Genomic DNA, 17880 nt, shown 5'->3' with positions numbered 1-17880 from the left:
ATTCTCTATTGGGTTTAGGTCTGGAGACTGGCTAGGCCACGCCAGAACCTTGATATGCTTCTTACAGAGCCACTCCTTGGTTATCCTGGCTGTGTGCTTCGGGTCATTGTCATGTTGGAAGACCCAGCCTCGACCCATCTTCAATGCTCTAACTGAGGGAAGGAGGTTGTTCCCCAAAATCTCGCAATACATGGCCCCGGTCATCCTCTCCTTAATACAGTGCAGTCGCCCTGTCCCATGTGCAGAAAAACACCCCAAAGATGATGCTACCACCCCATGCTTCACAGTAGGGATGGTGTTCTTGGGATGGTACTCATTCTTCTTCCTCCAAACACGTTTAGTGGAATTATGACCAAAAAGTTCTATTTTGGTCTCATCTGCCCACATGACTTTCTCCCATGACTCCTCTGGATCATCCAAATGGTCATTGGCAAACTTAAGTCGGGCCTGGACATGTGCTGGTTTAAGCAGGGGAACCTTCCGTGCCATGCATGATTTCAAACCATGATGTCTTAGTGTATTACCAACAGTAACCTTGGAAACGGTGGTCCCAGCTCTTTTCAGGTCATTGACCAGCTCCTCCCGTGTAGTTCTGGGCTGATTTCTCACCTTTCTTAGGATCATTGAGACCCCACGAGGTGAGATCTTGCATGGAGCCCCAGTCCGAGGGAGATTGACAGTCATGTTTAGCTTCTTCCATTTTCTAATGATTGCTCCAACAGTGGACCTTTTTTCACCAAGCTGCTTGGCAATTTCCCCATAGCCCTTTCCAGCCTTGTGGAGGTGTACAATTTTGTCTCTAGTGTCTTTGGACAGCGCTTTGGTCTTGGCCATGTTAGTAGTTGGATTCTTACTGATTGTATGGGGTGGACAGGTGTCTTTATGCAGCTAACGACCTCAAACAGGTGCATCTAATTTAGGATAATAAATGGAGTGGAGGTGGACATTTTAAAGGCAGACTAACAGGTCTTTGAGGGTCAGAATTCTAGCTGATAGACAGGTGTTCAAATTTTTTTTTTAGATTATGTCTCTCACAGTGGACATGCACCTACGATGACAATTTCAGACCCCTCCATGATTTCTAAGTGGGAGAACTTGCAAAATAGCAGGGTGTTCAAATACTTATTTTCCTCACTGTATATTGTTAGTTTGACAAAGAAAGAGGAATTTGTCCAAAATTATATGTGTTTTTAAAAATATGACATAAAAGTGAGTGCCCATAGTCTAAGAATCACCCATATATTTGAAGGCCCCCCAACCCATGTAGGCTGAAAGATTTTATGTATTTCTGCTGTAATTATGATTAATTACGACATAAACCTGGAAACGGAAACCTGGTTAAACAGCGGAATACCGGACACCGCTATTGAGCTAGCGGGACGCCACACACTCCGGGCGGATAGAACATTAGATGGCTCCGGTAAGACCAGAGGTGGTGGATTGTGCATTTACATTAACAAAGCTTGGTGCACAAACTCTGCTATTGTTGGGAGTCATTGTTCAGCTAACCTTGAGTTTCTCATGGTTAAATGTAGACCGTTTTATCTACCGCGGAGTTCACTTCCACCATTATAACTGCAGCCTATATTCCCCGGATGCTGATGCCAAGCTTGCTATGAAAGAACTTCACGCAGCCATCAGTAAACAACAGACTGATCACCCGAAGCGGCTTTTATTGTTGCAGGTGACTTTAATCACTCAAACTTAAAGTCAGTGCTACCCAAGTTTCACCAGCATGTTTCCTGTCACACCAGAGGAAACAAAACCTTAGACCATGTTTACACAAACATGGCTGGAGCTTACGTTGCGACACCCTCCCCCACCTGGGACAGTCAGATCACCTTTCTTTGTTCCTCACCCCAAATATGCACCCCTCATCAACCGTGTGAAGCCATCAGTGAAGACCATCAAGGTGTGGCCTGCGGGGCAGATTCCACACTCCAGGAAAGGTTTCTACACACAGACTGGAGTATGTTTGCTTCTCAAGCCACCAGTGGCGCTCACACAGACATTGACTCTTACACCTCCTCTGTATTGGATCATATCAATATCACCATTGACAGTGTTACAACCCAGAAACAGATCACCACATATCCAAATCAGAAGCCTTGATGAACAAGGAAGTGCGACTCCTGTTGAAGTCACGCAACACTGCCTTCAGATCAGGAGATGCACAAGCCTACAGCACATCCAGAGCAAACCTGAAGAGGGGCATCAAAAAGGCCAAGCACTGCTACAAGCTAAAGATAGAGGGACACTTTTCCAACTCTGACCCTCGACGCATGTGGCAGGGCATTCAGGGGGTATAAAGCGTTCGCGCGTGCTATAGGCAGGGGTGTGGACTCGAGTCACATGACTCGAGACTTGACTCGGACTCGAGTCCCAAATTTGATGACTTGCGACTCGACTCGACATAATTAAAGAAGACTTGAGACTCGACTTAGACTTTGACAGCAATGACTCGAGACTTGACTTGGACTTGAGCCCTGTGACTCGGAAAGACTTGATCAGATCAGCGTCGTTATCACTCTAGGCGGGTGCAGCGTGCTTGGGCTTGACTGGCAATAAGCCAGAGACTGCGTTCAGGGAGCGCTTGATATACAGTATAAATTAATGGAGTAATAGCATAACTTTCGACAAAAGAACCGAGATAAGAAAAAAAAAAAAAAATTACATGATTCGTCTAGTGGCTATCTCCGCTCGTGAAAAGCGCTGCCCTGCCCGTTTGATCGCCGCCCAGCAGACACGCCGGAGCGGCATGAGAAACAAGAGGCGCTGCCGCGATCACTGGTGCTCGCCTTACCATCACCGACCGCTGCTGTTAAATGGTAAACATATTCCTCATTTCTTTTGTTTGTCCGACACCGAGGTGCACCATCCCGCCACGATACTGGCACTCTGTCAACTCGATGTACTTTAATTTGTAAACACCTCTCCGAGACCTTTTTTTTTTTTGATCAGATCCCCACTTTTGTTCAATCAGTTGCATATTTTAATTGCATGTGCATTTTATTTTATTTAAACCTCCATTAAGTTTAAAGTTAATCCATAATCAAGATTTAAATCAGTTTAAAGTTATGGTGCAACAGGATTAAAGTTAATCTTAAATATTACTTAAATCCAGGATCAAAATGATGGGTTAAAATGTAAACCTGCTTATTTTTAAAGGTTTAAAGTGCAAAATAATTATTAGATAAACCTTGATTTAAGCTAGATTTAAAATTAATCATTGCAAACAATTTAGCTATAATTTGATAGAAAAAGCGCACTTGGCCTAATGATCATTTAAAATATAATTTGAAGAAGTGTTTCTTTCACAAAATGATTTGTGAATTTTAGCCTATATATAACTATAAAATATACTAAATTTTTCTCCCTCTTCACCAGGCACTCATTTCACTTCTATTTCTTTCGGGGTAAATAATTGAATTCACGTGTTGTAAATCAGTCTGTATAGTGCTCATAGACCCTAAATTTAGCGATCAACTATGCATATTATAAACGTAACATTTAAAGTACAACATTTTGTCTTTGTTACTATTAGTTATAAAGGATGGTAGCACATTATTTTTGAATGACTGTCTTCATGAGTTTTTCTGCATCCATATTGCATGTTTCCTCTCACTTGTAAAGTATGGTAGCAGTTTTTCTTATAGTTCTTCGAAACAGTTCTTTCTGCGTTTCTGCTCACATGCTTTTAAATCTGTTTCATTGAGGTTCCAAATAATGGCTCATTGGTTTAGATATAACACCTAGAAGCATATATTCTTCTTATGCACACATGCAAAGTACTGCAGCTGTTATGAAATTCTGTTGTCTTTGCTATTCTGTTACTAATAAAATAGTTTTTTGTCCTTGTCCCTTGGCACAATCCCTAAATTGAACTTGAGTAGTTTTACTAAGGGCACCCATCTCACATGAAATTAAACTATGTAAAAACATATTCTACCTGACTTCCTGATATAAATTACGATAAATTTGATGTGGTAATTAATATTGAGACACTAATTTGGGCAAAGAGCACTAATGACTTGTTTAAGACTTGAAGCTAAAAGTTGAGGACTTGCAACTCGACTTGGACTTGCCTATTTTGACTCGGGACTTGACTTGGGACTTGTCTGTCTTGACTCGAGACTTGACTCGAGACTTGAATGCAAAGACTCGAGACTTACTTGTGACTTGCTAAACAATGACTTGGTCCCATCTCTGGCTATAGATGTGCTAGGTGTAACATCTGGCAGGACAGGATAATTAATTTTTCTGAGGTGAGAGGCTTTTATTTCATAAGTTATGAAAATATCGATAGAATAATGACACTGACATTAAACCTGTCAACATCTCATCTGACCGCAGATACTGAATCAGGACAGCGAGTTTTTCTCAGGCACTCTTTACTTAAAGTGCATCTGACAGACGTGTCAACAGCTTTCATGCTCGTGTTTTAAAATAAAAGTCTCGCATCAGAAAAAAAACCCCATTTAGAATTACGTTTTTTGTTCTTGATGTTGTTTCTTTGGCCGCACACTCGCGACCCACCAGTTGAGAAACACTGGACAAAAGTATTGGGACATCCGCTTCTTTAGAACAGAAAAAGGCACTTCCAAAACTGTGGCAACAAAGATGGAAACAATATTTTATGTATTTAAAAATTGTGTTTCCATCTCTGCTGCATCTTTTTTGAATGCGTCTAAAATGACTGTACCCATATGTACAAGTCATTGGTGTTTTGTGATGAGTTTTTGCCTCATGGTCTGCATTTAAAGTCACACCAGAAGTGTTCAGCTGGGTTTCTGCAGACCAATCGCGTTCTTCCACACTGACTGTATCAATCATTTCTTTTTGAACCTTGCCTTATACATAGAGGCAGTGTCTATTAGAATAGAAAAGGGTCCTGTCCAAACTGTTGCTATAAAATTAGAAGCACACAATTCCCTAGAATATCATTATATGCTTAATCATTAAGATTTGTGCTCATGGAAATTACTAAAGTACTCAAACCTGTTCATTAGAAGGGGGGGTCCCAATACTTTTGTCTATATAGTGTATGGCAAATTTGAACTGTAAATATATAAATACAAATGCTAGTTAACTATAAATGTGACCCTGGACCAGAAAACCAGTCTTAAGTAGCACAGGTATATTTGTAGCAATAGCCAATCGATATCGATTTTTCTTATATGCCAAAAATCATTAGGATTTAGGATAGTAAAGATCATGTTCCATGAAGATAATTTCCTAATGTAAATATATCAAAATGTAATTTTTGATTAGTAATATGCATTGCTAAGGTCTTCATTTGGACAAATTTAAATGCGATTTTCTCAATATTTGGATTTTTTTGCACCCTCAGATTCCAGATTTTCAAATAGTTGTATCTCGGCCAAATATTGTCCTATACTAACGAACCATACATCAATGGATGTATAAATCAATTCAGTTGATGTATAAATCTCAATTTAAAAAAAAATGTACCCTTATGACTGGTTTTGTGGTCCAGGGTCATAAATGTGAAATATTGTTAAAATAAATAAGAGCATTTACCCTTAAACCTTTAAAACAAAATGAAACAATACAGTTTAGTCAATGGCAATTATTACATAATAATACTTAATAATACTAGTTAAGCATATAAAATTGGTTTAAATGTTTTATTATTGTTATTATGTATTTTATTGTTTAATATTTGTTATTGGACTTGTTTCCCAACATTCTAAATCCAACAGCCAGTTTAATAATATCTCAAATGTCGGTATTTGCTGGGTTTGTAGTGAATCGGCTTTTAGTCATCCAGTTCTACAAGTGTTTCTCTGTGTTTAGAAAAGCTCCATTATATGCCACACCTCCTCAGCAGTTGTCTCAGCTTTTTGTGTGGTATTTGCTTTAAAAGAAGATTCAAATTTTGCTTTGACTTGTAAATGTTGTTGATAGTGTTGGCAGCAGGAAAAGGTTGTTATATCCTGTGTGGTGTTGTTACAGGTCCGGAGAGAAGCATTACGCAGGATGCTGGAACAGGAGAGACAGCTGCACATCAGAGAGCTCAGCAAGATTGGCCTGGCCATTTATCAACAAAGAACATAAACCATTAAAAAAAAAACACACACACATTCCAACGCTGAGCCTTCAAATTCACTACTTTATAATATACAGTCATGTCCAAAAATATCGGCACCCTTGGTAAATATGATCAAAGAAGGCTGTGAAAATTAATCTGCATTCATTAATCTTTTGATCTTTTATTTAAAAAATTCACAAAAATCAAACTTTTTATTGGATAATAAGAATTTAAAATGGGGGGAAATATCATTATGAAATAAATGTTTTTCTCTAATACACATTGGCCACAATTAACGGCACCCTTGTATTCAATACTCCATTTGCCAGTTTAACAGCTCTGAGTTTTCTCCTATGATGCCTGATGAGGTTAGAGAACACCTGACAAGAGATCAGAGATCAGAGACCATTCCTTCATCCAGAATCACTCCAGACCCTTTAGATTCACAGCTCCGTGTTGCAGAAGCTTGGTTTTGTGCTCAGTGACCCATTTTTGTGTTGTTTTTGAGGTTTGTTTGGATTATTGTACGGTTGAAAGATCCAAACGTGGCCCATTATAAGATTTCTAACAGAGTCAGTCACTTATTGATTTATTATCTGTTGGTATTTGATAGAATCCATGATGCCATGCGTCTAAACAAGATGTCCAGGACCTCCAGCAGAAATATAGGCCCACAACATCAAAAATACAGAACATATATTTCATTGTACACATGGGGTACTTTTTATCCCTGTGTTCACCAAACCCATCTTGAGTGTTTGCTGCTAAAGCTCATTTTTTAGTTTCATCTGACCATAGAAGCCAGTCCCATTTGAAGTTCCAGTCGTGTCTGATAACTGAATATGCTGGAGTTTGTTTTTGGATGAGCGAGGAGAATTTTTCTTGAAACCCTCCCAAACAACATGTGGTGATGTAGGTGCTGTTTGACAATTTTTTTTAAAGGTTTCTGACCCCGAGACTCAACTATTTTCTGCAATTCTCCAGCTGTGGTCCTTGGAGAGTCTTTAGCCACTCAAACTCTCCTTCTCACCGTGCATTAGGACGATATAGACACGTCCTCTTCCAAGCAGTTTCGTAATATTTTATGTTGATTGGAAATTCTTAATTATTGCCCTGATGGTGGAAATGGGAATTTTCACTGCTCTAGCTCTTTTCTTAAAGCCACTTCACTAATTTGTGAAGCTCAATTATCTTTTCCTGCACATCAGAAATATATTCTTTGGTTTTTCTCATTGTGATGGATGATTAATATTTATATTTCTGTGAAACAGGAAGCCATGGCTGGATAATATGAATGGGAATATACTTCCCATGAGATATTTTACTCATAAGAATTTCTAGGGGTGCCAATAATTGTGTCCAATGTGTATTAGAGAAAAACATTTATTTCATAATGATATTTCCCCCCATTTAAAATTCTTATTATCCAATGAAAGGTTAGATTTTTGTGAATATTTTAAATAAAAGATCAAAAGGATTAACAATGCAGATTAATTTTCACAACTTTCTTTGATCATATTTACCAAGGGTTGCCGATATTTTTGGCCATGACTGTACATGTGACAGTACAAAATATTTTTTTCTACAACTTTGTAAGGTCCACGCACTTGGCCCAAAGAAGGTATCCAATGGTGGATGAAGGTTTCTTGCGTGTTCGACCTTTTCAGTTATTAAATTTAGGTTAAATTCAAATCTGACTCCATTTTATGACCTCTAATTTAGATTGAAATGCCAATTGATTATTCGTTCATTTCTAATTATTATTATCATTATGACATTTGTTTATTCTAGTTAACTTCTATTATTGTACTCGTTCATTCGGGTGCTCATGTCACTCAAAGATATCGCTTCGGCCGAGATCTTCAGACCAAGACCAACATCCCCCAAGATGGAGACAAGAGCTAACAATTGGAATTTGTATTGATCGAGTTAACACCTTTTGGGACAAAAGGTAATTTTGCATGAAAAGCACTAGGAACTGACCCGCCCTCTACAGTATGCAAAGTATCTCTAAACTCTTAGGATCTGTCTTATCTTTTAGTTTACTTCTTGCAAGAATGAGACCATTGTACCAGACGCCCTGAGACAATTCAAATGATACCAAACATGCATTCATGTTGAACATTATATTCTACTATTGACCATTCTGAGTGAGTTGAGTGAAGGGAAGGATGGGTGAGGGGAAGGAAGGGGATAAAAAAGAACCGATGCATATGTGAGAGAGGCGTTTTCCCGCATTTTCTCTCAGTGGGATGTGGGAACAGATGTCTGTATGTTAATACACCGTGTGTGTGTTGTCCATCTCAGAAGTTAAAAGTACCTGAGGTTCTGTAATTCTTACAATTATTTTATTCTGAAGTTCTCTTTAAATGCAGGGGCAGTCCTAATATTTTTTTTTAAATTTGTTCATAAATTATATGAGTCATATGAACAACTCCTGTGATCACTGTAAATCTTGTCAAGCTCTTTTTTGTTTCTTATTTAATTTTTTTTTTTATTATAATAACATTGAAAACAGTAGTACTATTTTTAGAAACTGTGATCCATTTTTTTATTTCAGGATTCTTTGATAAATTAAGTGCAATAATTTATTTAAAATAAAAATAATTTGTAAATGTCACTTTTAATTTAATGCAAACTTGATGAAAAAAATAAAAATCTTACAAACCCCAAACTTTTGAACGCAAGGGTATATGAAAGAAAATTACTATCATTATAAAACTCATCACATAATTTATTTTCATAAATTAATCATTCATTTTACTCAATGCATTTTTTTTCTCACTGCATCATGTATATTGTGACAGTGAAAAACATTTTCTGGGGGAAAAAAGCTAAATCATAGACTATGTATTTAAAAGACTAGACTTTAATAAAGGGCTACATCTTGAGCAAACAGCGATAATAATCATTAAAAAGGCATATGAAAATCAATTACCCCAAATGATGTTTGTTTATTTATTTATTTCAGGAATTAATTCATGGTGAATCTGAAAAACATGGCGATGTAAATGTTTTTGTTTTTAATAATCAGGAATTACAGGTTTCTGTTGTGGCTGTTGGAAAGTCTGTTGTTGCGTATACTCTTATAAAAGGGTGGTTAAACACTGTTCACATTAGAACATGTTTGTGTGTCCTGTTCTAAGAATACACAGTTAAATTAGCAACTATGAAGAAAGATAGTATCCACTGTACTGTAAATATGCACAGGCTCTCACCTAGCAGAACTTTAACTGCATTAAGCAACTTCAATTATAAAATTAAAGGGTACATTTTAAAAACCTTAAAGAGTGACTCAAAGGACTTTCGTAAAGACTGACTGGAAATGGCATGAATGTGGATAAACAGGTTAACAAGACTGACTATTTTGCACCTAGGCAAATACACAGTCCATTTAGTGTTACTACAAAGCTCACAATAAAAGTAACTGCTAATAATTACATTAAATCTGCCATATACATGACAAAGACTAATGGTTCTTCAAACTGTACATGACCTTTAACATTTAGATTCCTCGTCTAGTCTACCTTTTTTTTTATTAACCAGAACAGCCCATCCTCCAACACTTACAGCCAATTGCGTGCAGAACAGAACACTACCCGCCTAATTCTCCAAAGAATCTTTAGTTTAAGCCGTAGATAATTGCTCAAGTGAAATGATGCAATACAAACAAAAAACTAAAAAAAAGTCACTCAAGTTCAAGTTACACTGTATGATGAGCAAACAGACAATGCCTTACATTTGTATAAGCACATACAATGGAAGCACAAAATGAACATTGAATTTAAATAGAAAAGTAATGTACACAGAATAACCATGCAGGCACTTCCTTAAAAAATTGGGGTTTTGCAAATGTGAAAAATTATACAAAAACCAAAGAGGCTTTTTTCACATCTGTCATCATTACACATTTAGTGCACTGTTTATTAGGAAACATTCCTCATTTTTTAATGAAAAAACATATTTACCAAAGTCAAAAGAGCAGTATGAAGGAAAAAAAAAGCTATACACAGTTCCATTCAGAACATTTTTCCTGAGCACTCCAGATTCCTCCACAAAGCTCCTTCAAATTGTACCAGCGCACAACTTCCTGTAAACAGACAAAAAAAAGACTTGTGGAAAAGATTCTGATTTGTGACTTTTGACAATAAAAACAGTATAACTATAGACCCTTTTCACATTTCTGAGGTTCTCATAAGCAGCAGTCATCATAGGTAACTTATATAGTGGTGAACGGAAACAAAACAAAAAATAAAAAAAATTCATGACGTTTATGAGACTTTCCAAAGAAGAAGAAAAAATTGAACTTGATTACTATTGTCGGAATAGAGAAAGAAAGAAAGAAAGAAAGAAATGTCGCCACACCCTCAGCCATTGTTTTAAAGTGTATTTAAGGCCAAGTTAAGGTTGCTCTGTGCTTGCTCGAAATTCAGTGTAAATGCACAATACCACATAAAAGCCAGACTAAATTAAGCCTGCTCAGACCCACTTCAGCCCTGGTATCAAATTATACAGTTATGCAGTAATTGCAGTGCAAATGCATTAATGCCACTTCTGAGCATCATTAAACAGTCTGTGTAAATACACCTAAATGCCACTTCAGAAGTGCTTAAGTGCATTAGAAACTTATGCTTAATTTAAACAGCAAAGGTTGTATGAATGCATTTTTTACGCTACAATGTAACTACAATGATATACTGTGATATTAGGGACTGAAGTGGGTCTGAGCAGGCATAATTTATGCAGCATTGCACCTTTACACTGAATTTTGAGCATGCAGGCACAGAGCAGCCTTAACTCTTAACTTTCGTTTTCTAAAATTTAAGGTGATTAGAGGGTAATTAAAAAATCTAAACATAGTGTTATAAATAGACATTAATTTAAAAAAAAAAAGTTAATAACTGTGAAAATGCATCATCGCAGTTTGTGAAAAGGGTGCGTTTAGATTACCATCATATTCAAAGGAATAAATTCAAATCAAGCACTCTTACTTTGGCTCATCCAGTGTAATATCCACAAATTTGCAGATTTTTAAATCTCTCTCTAGAACTTGCTGTTTCAGACCCTCAATCTCCTCCTCAGATTTCTTCCTCTCGGCTTCTTGGTCATCTGCAGAACATTAAAGACAATGTGCATTAATATTCACACATCTTAGTTTCAATCAAACCCTAGAAGCAAGAGTAACTCATATTTACCCTTTAGTTTCTGGAGTGAATCTTTTGCTTCGTTTTTCTGCTTCTCTAATTTACCCTGAGAGAGGAAGAAGACTGTGTGAGAGCACTTTAACAGAGAACACTGTAATAGACCTGTCACAACACTTGCTTTGCATAGAAGCAGTCAAATATCCACTGCAGGAATGTAATACAATACTGAAACATTATTTCAGATCGCATGTTTCAACCATCATGAGACTCAGAGATGAAATATTATCACACTTCATAATAATGTTTTTCTATTTTATTATAATTCCTGTGATTTTAGCAGCTATTACTCCAGTCTTCAGTGTCACATGATCCTTCAGAAATCATTTGAATATGCCGATTTGCTGCTCAAGTAACATTTCTTATTACTATCAATGTAGAAAACAGCTGTCCTGACCCAAAACCTTTAAACCCTAATGCATGTAAGTGATAAAATTAACATACTGTAATACTAATATTTCACTTTTTAAGGAATACTTCCGGATCTTCTGTCTATTGGTTCGTTACTACTTATGAAAACTCGCAAAACTGGAAATACAATCTACTTCTGGTACAGCAAGTGCAATGGGATTTAATGTGTGAATGCATTTATACCTCATTCAACTAGAAACTAACACTGCTAAAGATTCTGTCCTACTGACAAGCGATTACATCCCAAAACTGGATAATTTTGCAATATCATAACATTAAATATGATCATATAGAGTGCAAATATAAACATACTTTGCCCTAAAGTAAATCTTTTGGGTAAGGTTGTGTTCCTAAAACACTGTTTATTACTTATGCCTTTGGGTGAATGAATAATTGAAGCATGTAACATGTCCATGGAGTTTAATTTATATGAATGTATAATCAAGTTTTTCCATCATTTTGCATAGTTCATTTTTAACAGTCCTGTGGTTTGACAAATTAATTATGTAAAAGTACAAATACTACAAGCAATATTTACTTTAAAATGATGTACAAGCCACATGTACAATACTTTTCAAAGTTTTTTTTCTTTTTGGAAAGAAATTAAGCAAAGATGCATTAAATTTATCAGAAGTGACAGTAGAGGCATGGATAATGTTGCAAATGATTTCTAGTTCCAAAAAATGTTCTATTCATCTAAGAAAGAAATAAAGAAATGAATCCGGATAAAAATGCAGCACAACTGTTTTCAACATTGAAAATAATAAGAAATGTTTCTTGAGTACCAAATCAGCATATTCAGCACTGAAGACTGGAATACTGGCTTTGCCATGCTAGAAATTATTACATTTTAAAATAGAAAAAAATTGCAACAATATTTCAGAATATTACAGATTTTACTGTATTCTTGATCAAATATGTGCAGTCTTGGTAAGCATGAGAGACTTCTTTCAAAAACCATAAAAAATCTTTTCAACTCCAAAATGTTGTGTAAAAATGTATACTACAATGAAATGGAACATAGCATGATGTAATGTGGAATATGGCATGCCATGCAGCAGGACATCAATTTAAAAGTATTTTGTGTCACCACCTCTCATATCAGACACAAAAGAGCTGCGTGTGAAGGGAGAAATTCAGCACAAATGAATTAGATCAAACTATAGAGTTTGTGATCAATCTCAATTAGTGAATCAAAATGTATTAACTCTTGATTTAAATGAGAGAATATGGAAAGCAAATCACTGGACAGTTCTTCAAGATTATTTACACTACCTTCTCAGCTTGGCAGGTGCCTAGTTCCTTTTCAGAATTAGCATTGCCTTTCTTAATGTCGTCCTTCTGTTTTTTAAGTTGATCCCTCTGTGTGATCAGAGGATTAAGTTGTTTATTCAGCTCTTCCACTTTGGTCTTGGCCGCCAGGATCCCATCCTCCTTCAGCTTCACCTGTTGACTGGAAACAGTAATGCGTTTGTTCATGTTGCGGATGTTAAGCTCCTGCTGTACGGCCTGGTAGATTATAACCAGCAGCGCACATAAGGCCAGAAAAACCATTGCCGATACAGCTCTCATCCTGAGGGAAGAAGAAAAGAGTAGAGCAGACTTAAGGAGTTCCTCTGGGAAAAGTTGTTTTCGTCTTCTTCCTCTTTCTCTCGCTCACTACTCGGTTCTCATGGCAGCAGCGTCTATGCTATTGACTGAATCCAACTTAGCTCCCAGTCCTGTCTTCCTGAAATGCTATTGCTTTAGGACAGTGACAGGTAAGCCTGCCTTACCTGTACAACTGGATGTCTGGATTAAGCAAACCAGTGTGTGTGAGAGAGAGCGAGAGAGAAAGAGAGAGAGCTAAACCTCAACTTCCTTGATACTGTTGCTGTGATCTCTGACCAGCTTTTCCACTCTCTCCACCCACCTTTGTTTTGTCAAAGGGGCTAAAACAATATAGGCCTTGCAGAATACACATCAACTCATCAACATTTTTGGTGCTTGGTGTTTCTTCCAGTTAAGGAATATAACAAGCAGTCCTTCTTTATCTCTGACGCAAACAGCTCAAACAGGGGACTGAAGGTTTACAGGTGTGGCATTATAAAACTCATCAAAATTCGTCAATCATTACAATGTGGTTAAACAGGATGGACCGGGATATTCTAATTTGCATGAACTAACCAACATGCCATCAAAGTAGATGTCGTCTGAGCATCGAAACCCCTGTTTTTTTCCCTTCTCCCAGCCATGTTTAACAGGTGCTCACCTAGTGCGTTGGGGTTTCATTACTTTACTGTGAAGGCTTGGCTCGACAGATGTGAAAATGATTTTGTCCATCATTGTACTCGGATTTCAATTCAAGTGACAAGTTTCAAGCGGTGCTAAATGGCATTTCTTCGATGTCTGACAATACTTGTATCATGTGCGACGCAGACGAGATGAACCCGGTTCACGGAACCGTCCTCGAGTCAACTCACTGGACCGACTCATTGAACGGAGCATCGTTTCTGTCGGTTAATAAATGACAGCCGCTTCCTTTAGATTTTTATGGCGGTTGGCATGAAACTTTTATAGGACAGATGAGAACTCCACCTCGAAAGCACTTAGGCCTACATTCAACAAACACCAGTTTTATGCTTAAAAAAGTGACAAAATGAAATATCTAAAACCCCCTTAAACTAAGCAAAATGAGAGTTTTGAACCTGGCTTTAGCCAATGTTCAAATTTCTACTCTGGAAATGTATGCAATTTAGTTCATATTTAGATCAAGTCTCATTTCCAACTAAACATTTCAGAAAAAAAATAAATAAATAAAATTGTAATAGGCTACAAACAATAGTTAATGCAGCCTGTGATAAAAGCATGGCGATATCTTGAGAACGTATGGTAATATTTATTAATAATTAATGAAAATATTTTTTATTCTTTTCACCTGTGGTGTTTTCAACCACGAGATCTAAATTATATAGGCCCTATAGGCTGTAAATTACGTAATATACATCATTTATGCGCTTATATCATAGTTTAACTGGGCAACATGAGATTACAACAGCATTAAACAAATTTAATCCAGAAAAGCGTAATAAAGAGTAACGCGGCTGCCTACATATGGCTTCTATAGTAGGCTAATAATGTAAATAATTGCTGGATCATTTTAACCGGTTCTTTGAAAAGAACCGATTCGGAGCAATGAGTCGGACGCACGTCGTATGTTTTAATAGTTTGACATCACTGCGTCAATAGTGTACGCCAATGAGTTCGCGGGGTGGGCGTGGTCTTCTACAGGTGGGCTGTGTTACCTGTAGAGACGTCTGCACTCCTTTCAAACGCCGCTCAGATGAGCAGGATTCTACCGATCGTTAAAAAGAACATCAAACCCAGGAAGGAAGCTAACTGAGGATCACTTTATTAACCTACTTTACAGTTACATTAAGGAATTAACTCGGACATAAGTGACAAAACATTTTAAGGATTGTGTTAAAATCACGCAGAATACACAGCGGTTGCTCTTCAACAGAATGCTACAGTCTTGTGGGAGGGGCTAGTTTCACCGACAGGTAACTCTGATTATCGGTACACTTGCACGCGAAAAACAGGTTGTGAATCCGGTCCAGCTTTCTCTTGAGCCCTCCATCATGAAGTTTCCTGCACTGCTGTTGGGTTTTGTCTTGGTGTGTAGTATGGTTATCGCTGGCTACATCCACTCCAGACGAAAGCAGGAGACGCAACTGAGTAAACAGGCTTCATTTACAGATATCAAGTTCAGAGTGACCAGAGATGTTCTGGGAGAATACCAAGATCAGCTGATCCAGTCCAAAACACTGCTGGAAAAGACTAAAAAAGAGGTGGACAGTCTAACCAAAGACCTGTCCGTAGCCAAGACCTTTGTAGAGAAGAAAAAAAGTGACATTGCTACATGTAAAGGAGAGACGGTGAGTTGTAGAATGTGAGATGATTAATGCTTTGTTTTTATGTGCTCTCCGGGTATTAATATAGCTACATCTGAGGCCTTACATAATTGCTTCAGTGTATTACCATAGTACTTAATGATCCAGCTATTGTAACTGACTGTATGACACATGTAATTTATTATAACCTGTTTTTTTTTTTTTTCCTTCTTCAGAAACGAATAACTGATGAAACTGCTGCTGCAGAGTCAGAAAAGAAACACATCCAGAGTGAGTTTCCATCTCTTTATTTTCACTTTTAACAAGACGACATTTTTAAAGACTATATTGACAAAGAACAGTATGGAAGTAGAAACAGTTACTGATTGTATCCGATTTGTTAGTTATAGTAGGCTAAAGCCCATGAAAATACACTGCCCCCCTGCGGCAATAAATGCAAAGCCAGTCGGTCATGCCTGGAAAAATATAGCTAATGATACAAGTCATTAAATACTGGAATTGCACAGCTGGGACAATTTGCTGACAATAGCCTAAACAATTGCACTAGATGCACTCATCACTCATTGTTTGCTTTACCTTTCTTACCTCATTTACAAGAAGTTATAAAATCTCTATTGTATGTGTGTGTGTATATATATATATATATATATATATATATATATATATATATATATAATATAATATAATACCCTTTTCTGTTCACAGGTGAGTTCGTAAAGGAGAATTCTCATTGGGGAACAGAGGTTCAATCGCTAAAAAAACAAATGGAGCAGTTGAGCACACTTTGCAAGTACATCGACAAGACCTCTGAGGAGGGAAGGTGAGTACATTAGTATAATAAAACTACTTTCTGTGGATCTCCAATCTCATGAAATTGTCAGATGAAGTTAGCCATGATTAAATGGGTGCAGAATCTGTTGATTGGTCATTGACAGTCGTTGTGTGTAAGGCTGAAGGCTCATGGGTTAAAGCTCTGTACATGTTATATAACCTGAAGCTTTTAAATGAGGATTTGGGTTCATTTATGTATTTAAACTTTTTTTCAATGTAAAATTAAAACACTCTTTTTAAAAAATTTTAATGGGTATAGATCAAGTGTATTTCTGCTGAGCATTAACATCGCTTAACAATTCTCCTTTCCTTATCCAAGGAAACTGTGTAAAATAACCGATGAGCCACAACAGCCAGAGGCAAAGCCCAAGGAGATGCAAGCGGAAAAACCCAAGCCCGAGGAACCGAAACCAAAGGAACCAAAAGCTGAGGAGTCCAAAGATAAACAGCCAAAAGTAGATGTGTAGTGAAGAAAAACCAAGTGGATGAGTATGTGTGTGTTAGGGGAGTGGAGAGCAATACCACATCAGCGTCCGCTGGAGAATTGATAGGACGATTAACTAACCTGAACATCTTGCTTGGGTTGATCTCCAGCATTCCTCAGGCATCCCTGAAATGACACACTCTTTGGCTTCAAGATTTGACTGACAGCATCGCTTGTGGTCTGTCATATTTCTCCTGTCTTTATGAGGAACATGGGATGATGCATGGGTATTGTCTATATATCAATTGAAATTTGATGTCCACTTTACCCACAAATAAATTATGAAAAACATGTATTCATTTTTTTTAAAAACTCAATTTCCTTTTTTTTTTTTTTTTTTCAGAAAAAGAGTGTTGGGTTTCTTTGCTTTCTGGGTGTGTTTGATTTTTTTTTTTTTTAATTGTAATTATTTTTAAAAAAATTATTATTTATTTATTTTTCCCCCTGTAGTTTACCTTTCCTGTGTTACAGTGTCATTCTGACCCTCCCTCAGGCTCATGCATACGTCCCGCTTGTATCGACCAATGGGAAAACTCTGACCCTCTTACTGTCACACCTAATCATCCTCACTCTGTTACCCCGGTTACTATTGTTATGCAGTCCTGACAACTCCGAGTTTAACCAATCTGAGCCTTCAGTGAAGCAGAAAACCAGTTACGTAGTTGTAAGAGTTGCTTACTCTTGTTCTTTGTTGTAAGTTTTGGTTTTATGCGGACATATTGTGATATCTGATGTAAAATAAAAATAAAGTCAGAGTATGATTCAACATTTCTTTTATGTATTCTTCCAGTAAATGGACGTTTACCACTTCGCAGTGTAAAGCTATTTCAAATGTTTGTCTAGTCGATGTGATCTTACTAAAACACAGTGTCTTGACGGTTTAATTTGTCATTCTAGGCTGTTTAACCAGTTTGATGGGTATGTAAGTTATGTTGGGTGTTTCAGGTGCAATGTTGTTTGAGATAAAAATGCAACAGCAGATTTAATATGCTGTACAGCTCCACCTTC

At 37.1% G+C, this 17880-nt stretch overlaps 2 protein-coding genes across 2 annotated transcripts; one reads left to right on the top strand and one right to left on the bottom strand.

Moving 5' to 3' along the window:
* Positions 1-8996: 8996 nt before the first annotated feature.
* On the bottom strand, positions 8997-14172 carry si:dkey-87o1.2 (uncharacterized protein LOC796684 homolog). The gene is made up of 5 exons (XM_058745768.1): positions 13916-14172; positions 12940-13237; positions 11248-11302; positions 11044-11161; positions 8997-10142 (listed from the first exon to the last, which is right to left on the bottom strand). The coding sequence occupies exons 1-5, from the start codon at positions 13987-13989 to the stop codon at positions 10118-10120; spliced, it is 570 nt and encodes a 189-aa protein (XP_058601751.1). The 5' UTR covers positions 13990-14172; the 3' UTR covers positions 8997-10117.
* A 749-nt stretch (positions 14173-14921) lies between these two features.
* On the top strand, positions 14922-17640 carry zgc:174935 (uncharacterized protein LOC796019 homolog). Its single transcript, XM_058746926.1, has 4 exons — positions 14922-15581; positions 15773-15827; positions 16263-16377; positions 16708-17640. The coding sequence occupies exons 1-4, from the start codon at positions 15285-15287 to the stop codon at positions 16853-16855; spliced, it is 615 nt and encodes a 204-aa protein (XP_058602909.1). The 5' UTR covers positions 14922-15284; the 3' UTR covers positions 16856-17640.
* Positions 17641-17880: the final 240 nt, after the last annotated feature.

This window comes from Onychostoma macrolepis, chromosome 16 (genome assembly GCF_012432095.1).
Source record: "Onychostoma macrolepis isolate SWU-2019 chromosome 16, ASM1243209v1, whole genome shotgun sequence".
NCBI lineage: Eukaryota > Metazoa > Chordata > Actinopteri > Cypriniformes > Cyprinidae > Onychostoma > Onychostoma macrolepis.
This window is presented reverse-complemented; position numbering and strand designations above follow the sequence as displayed.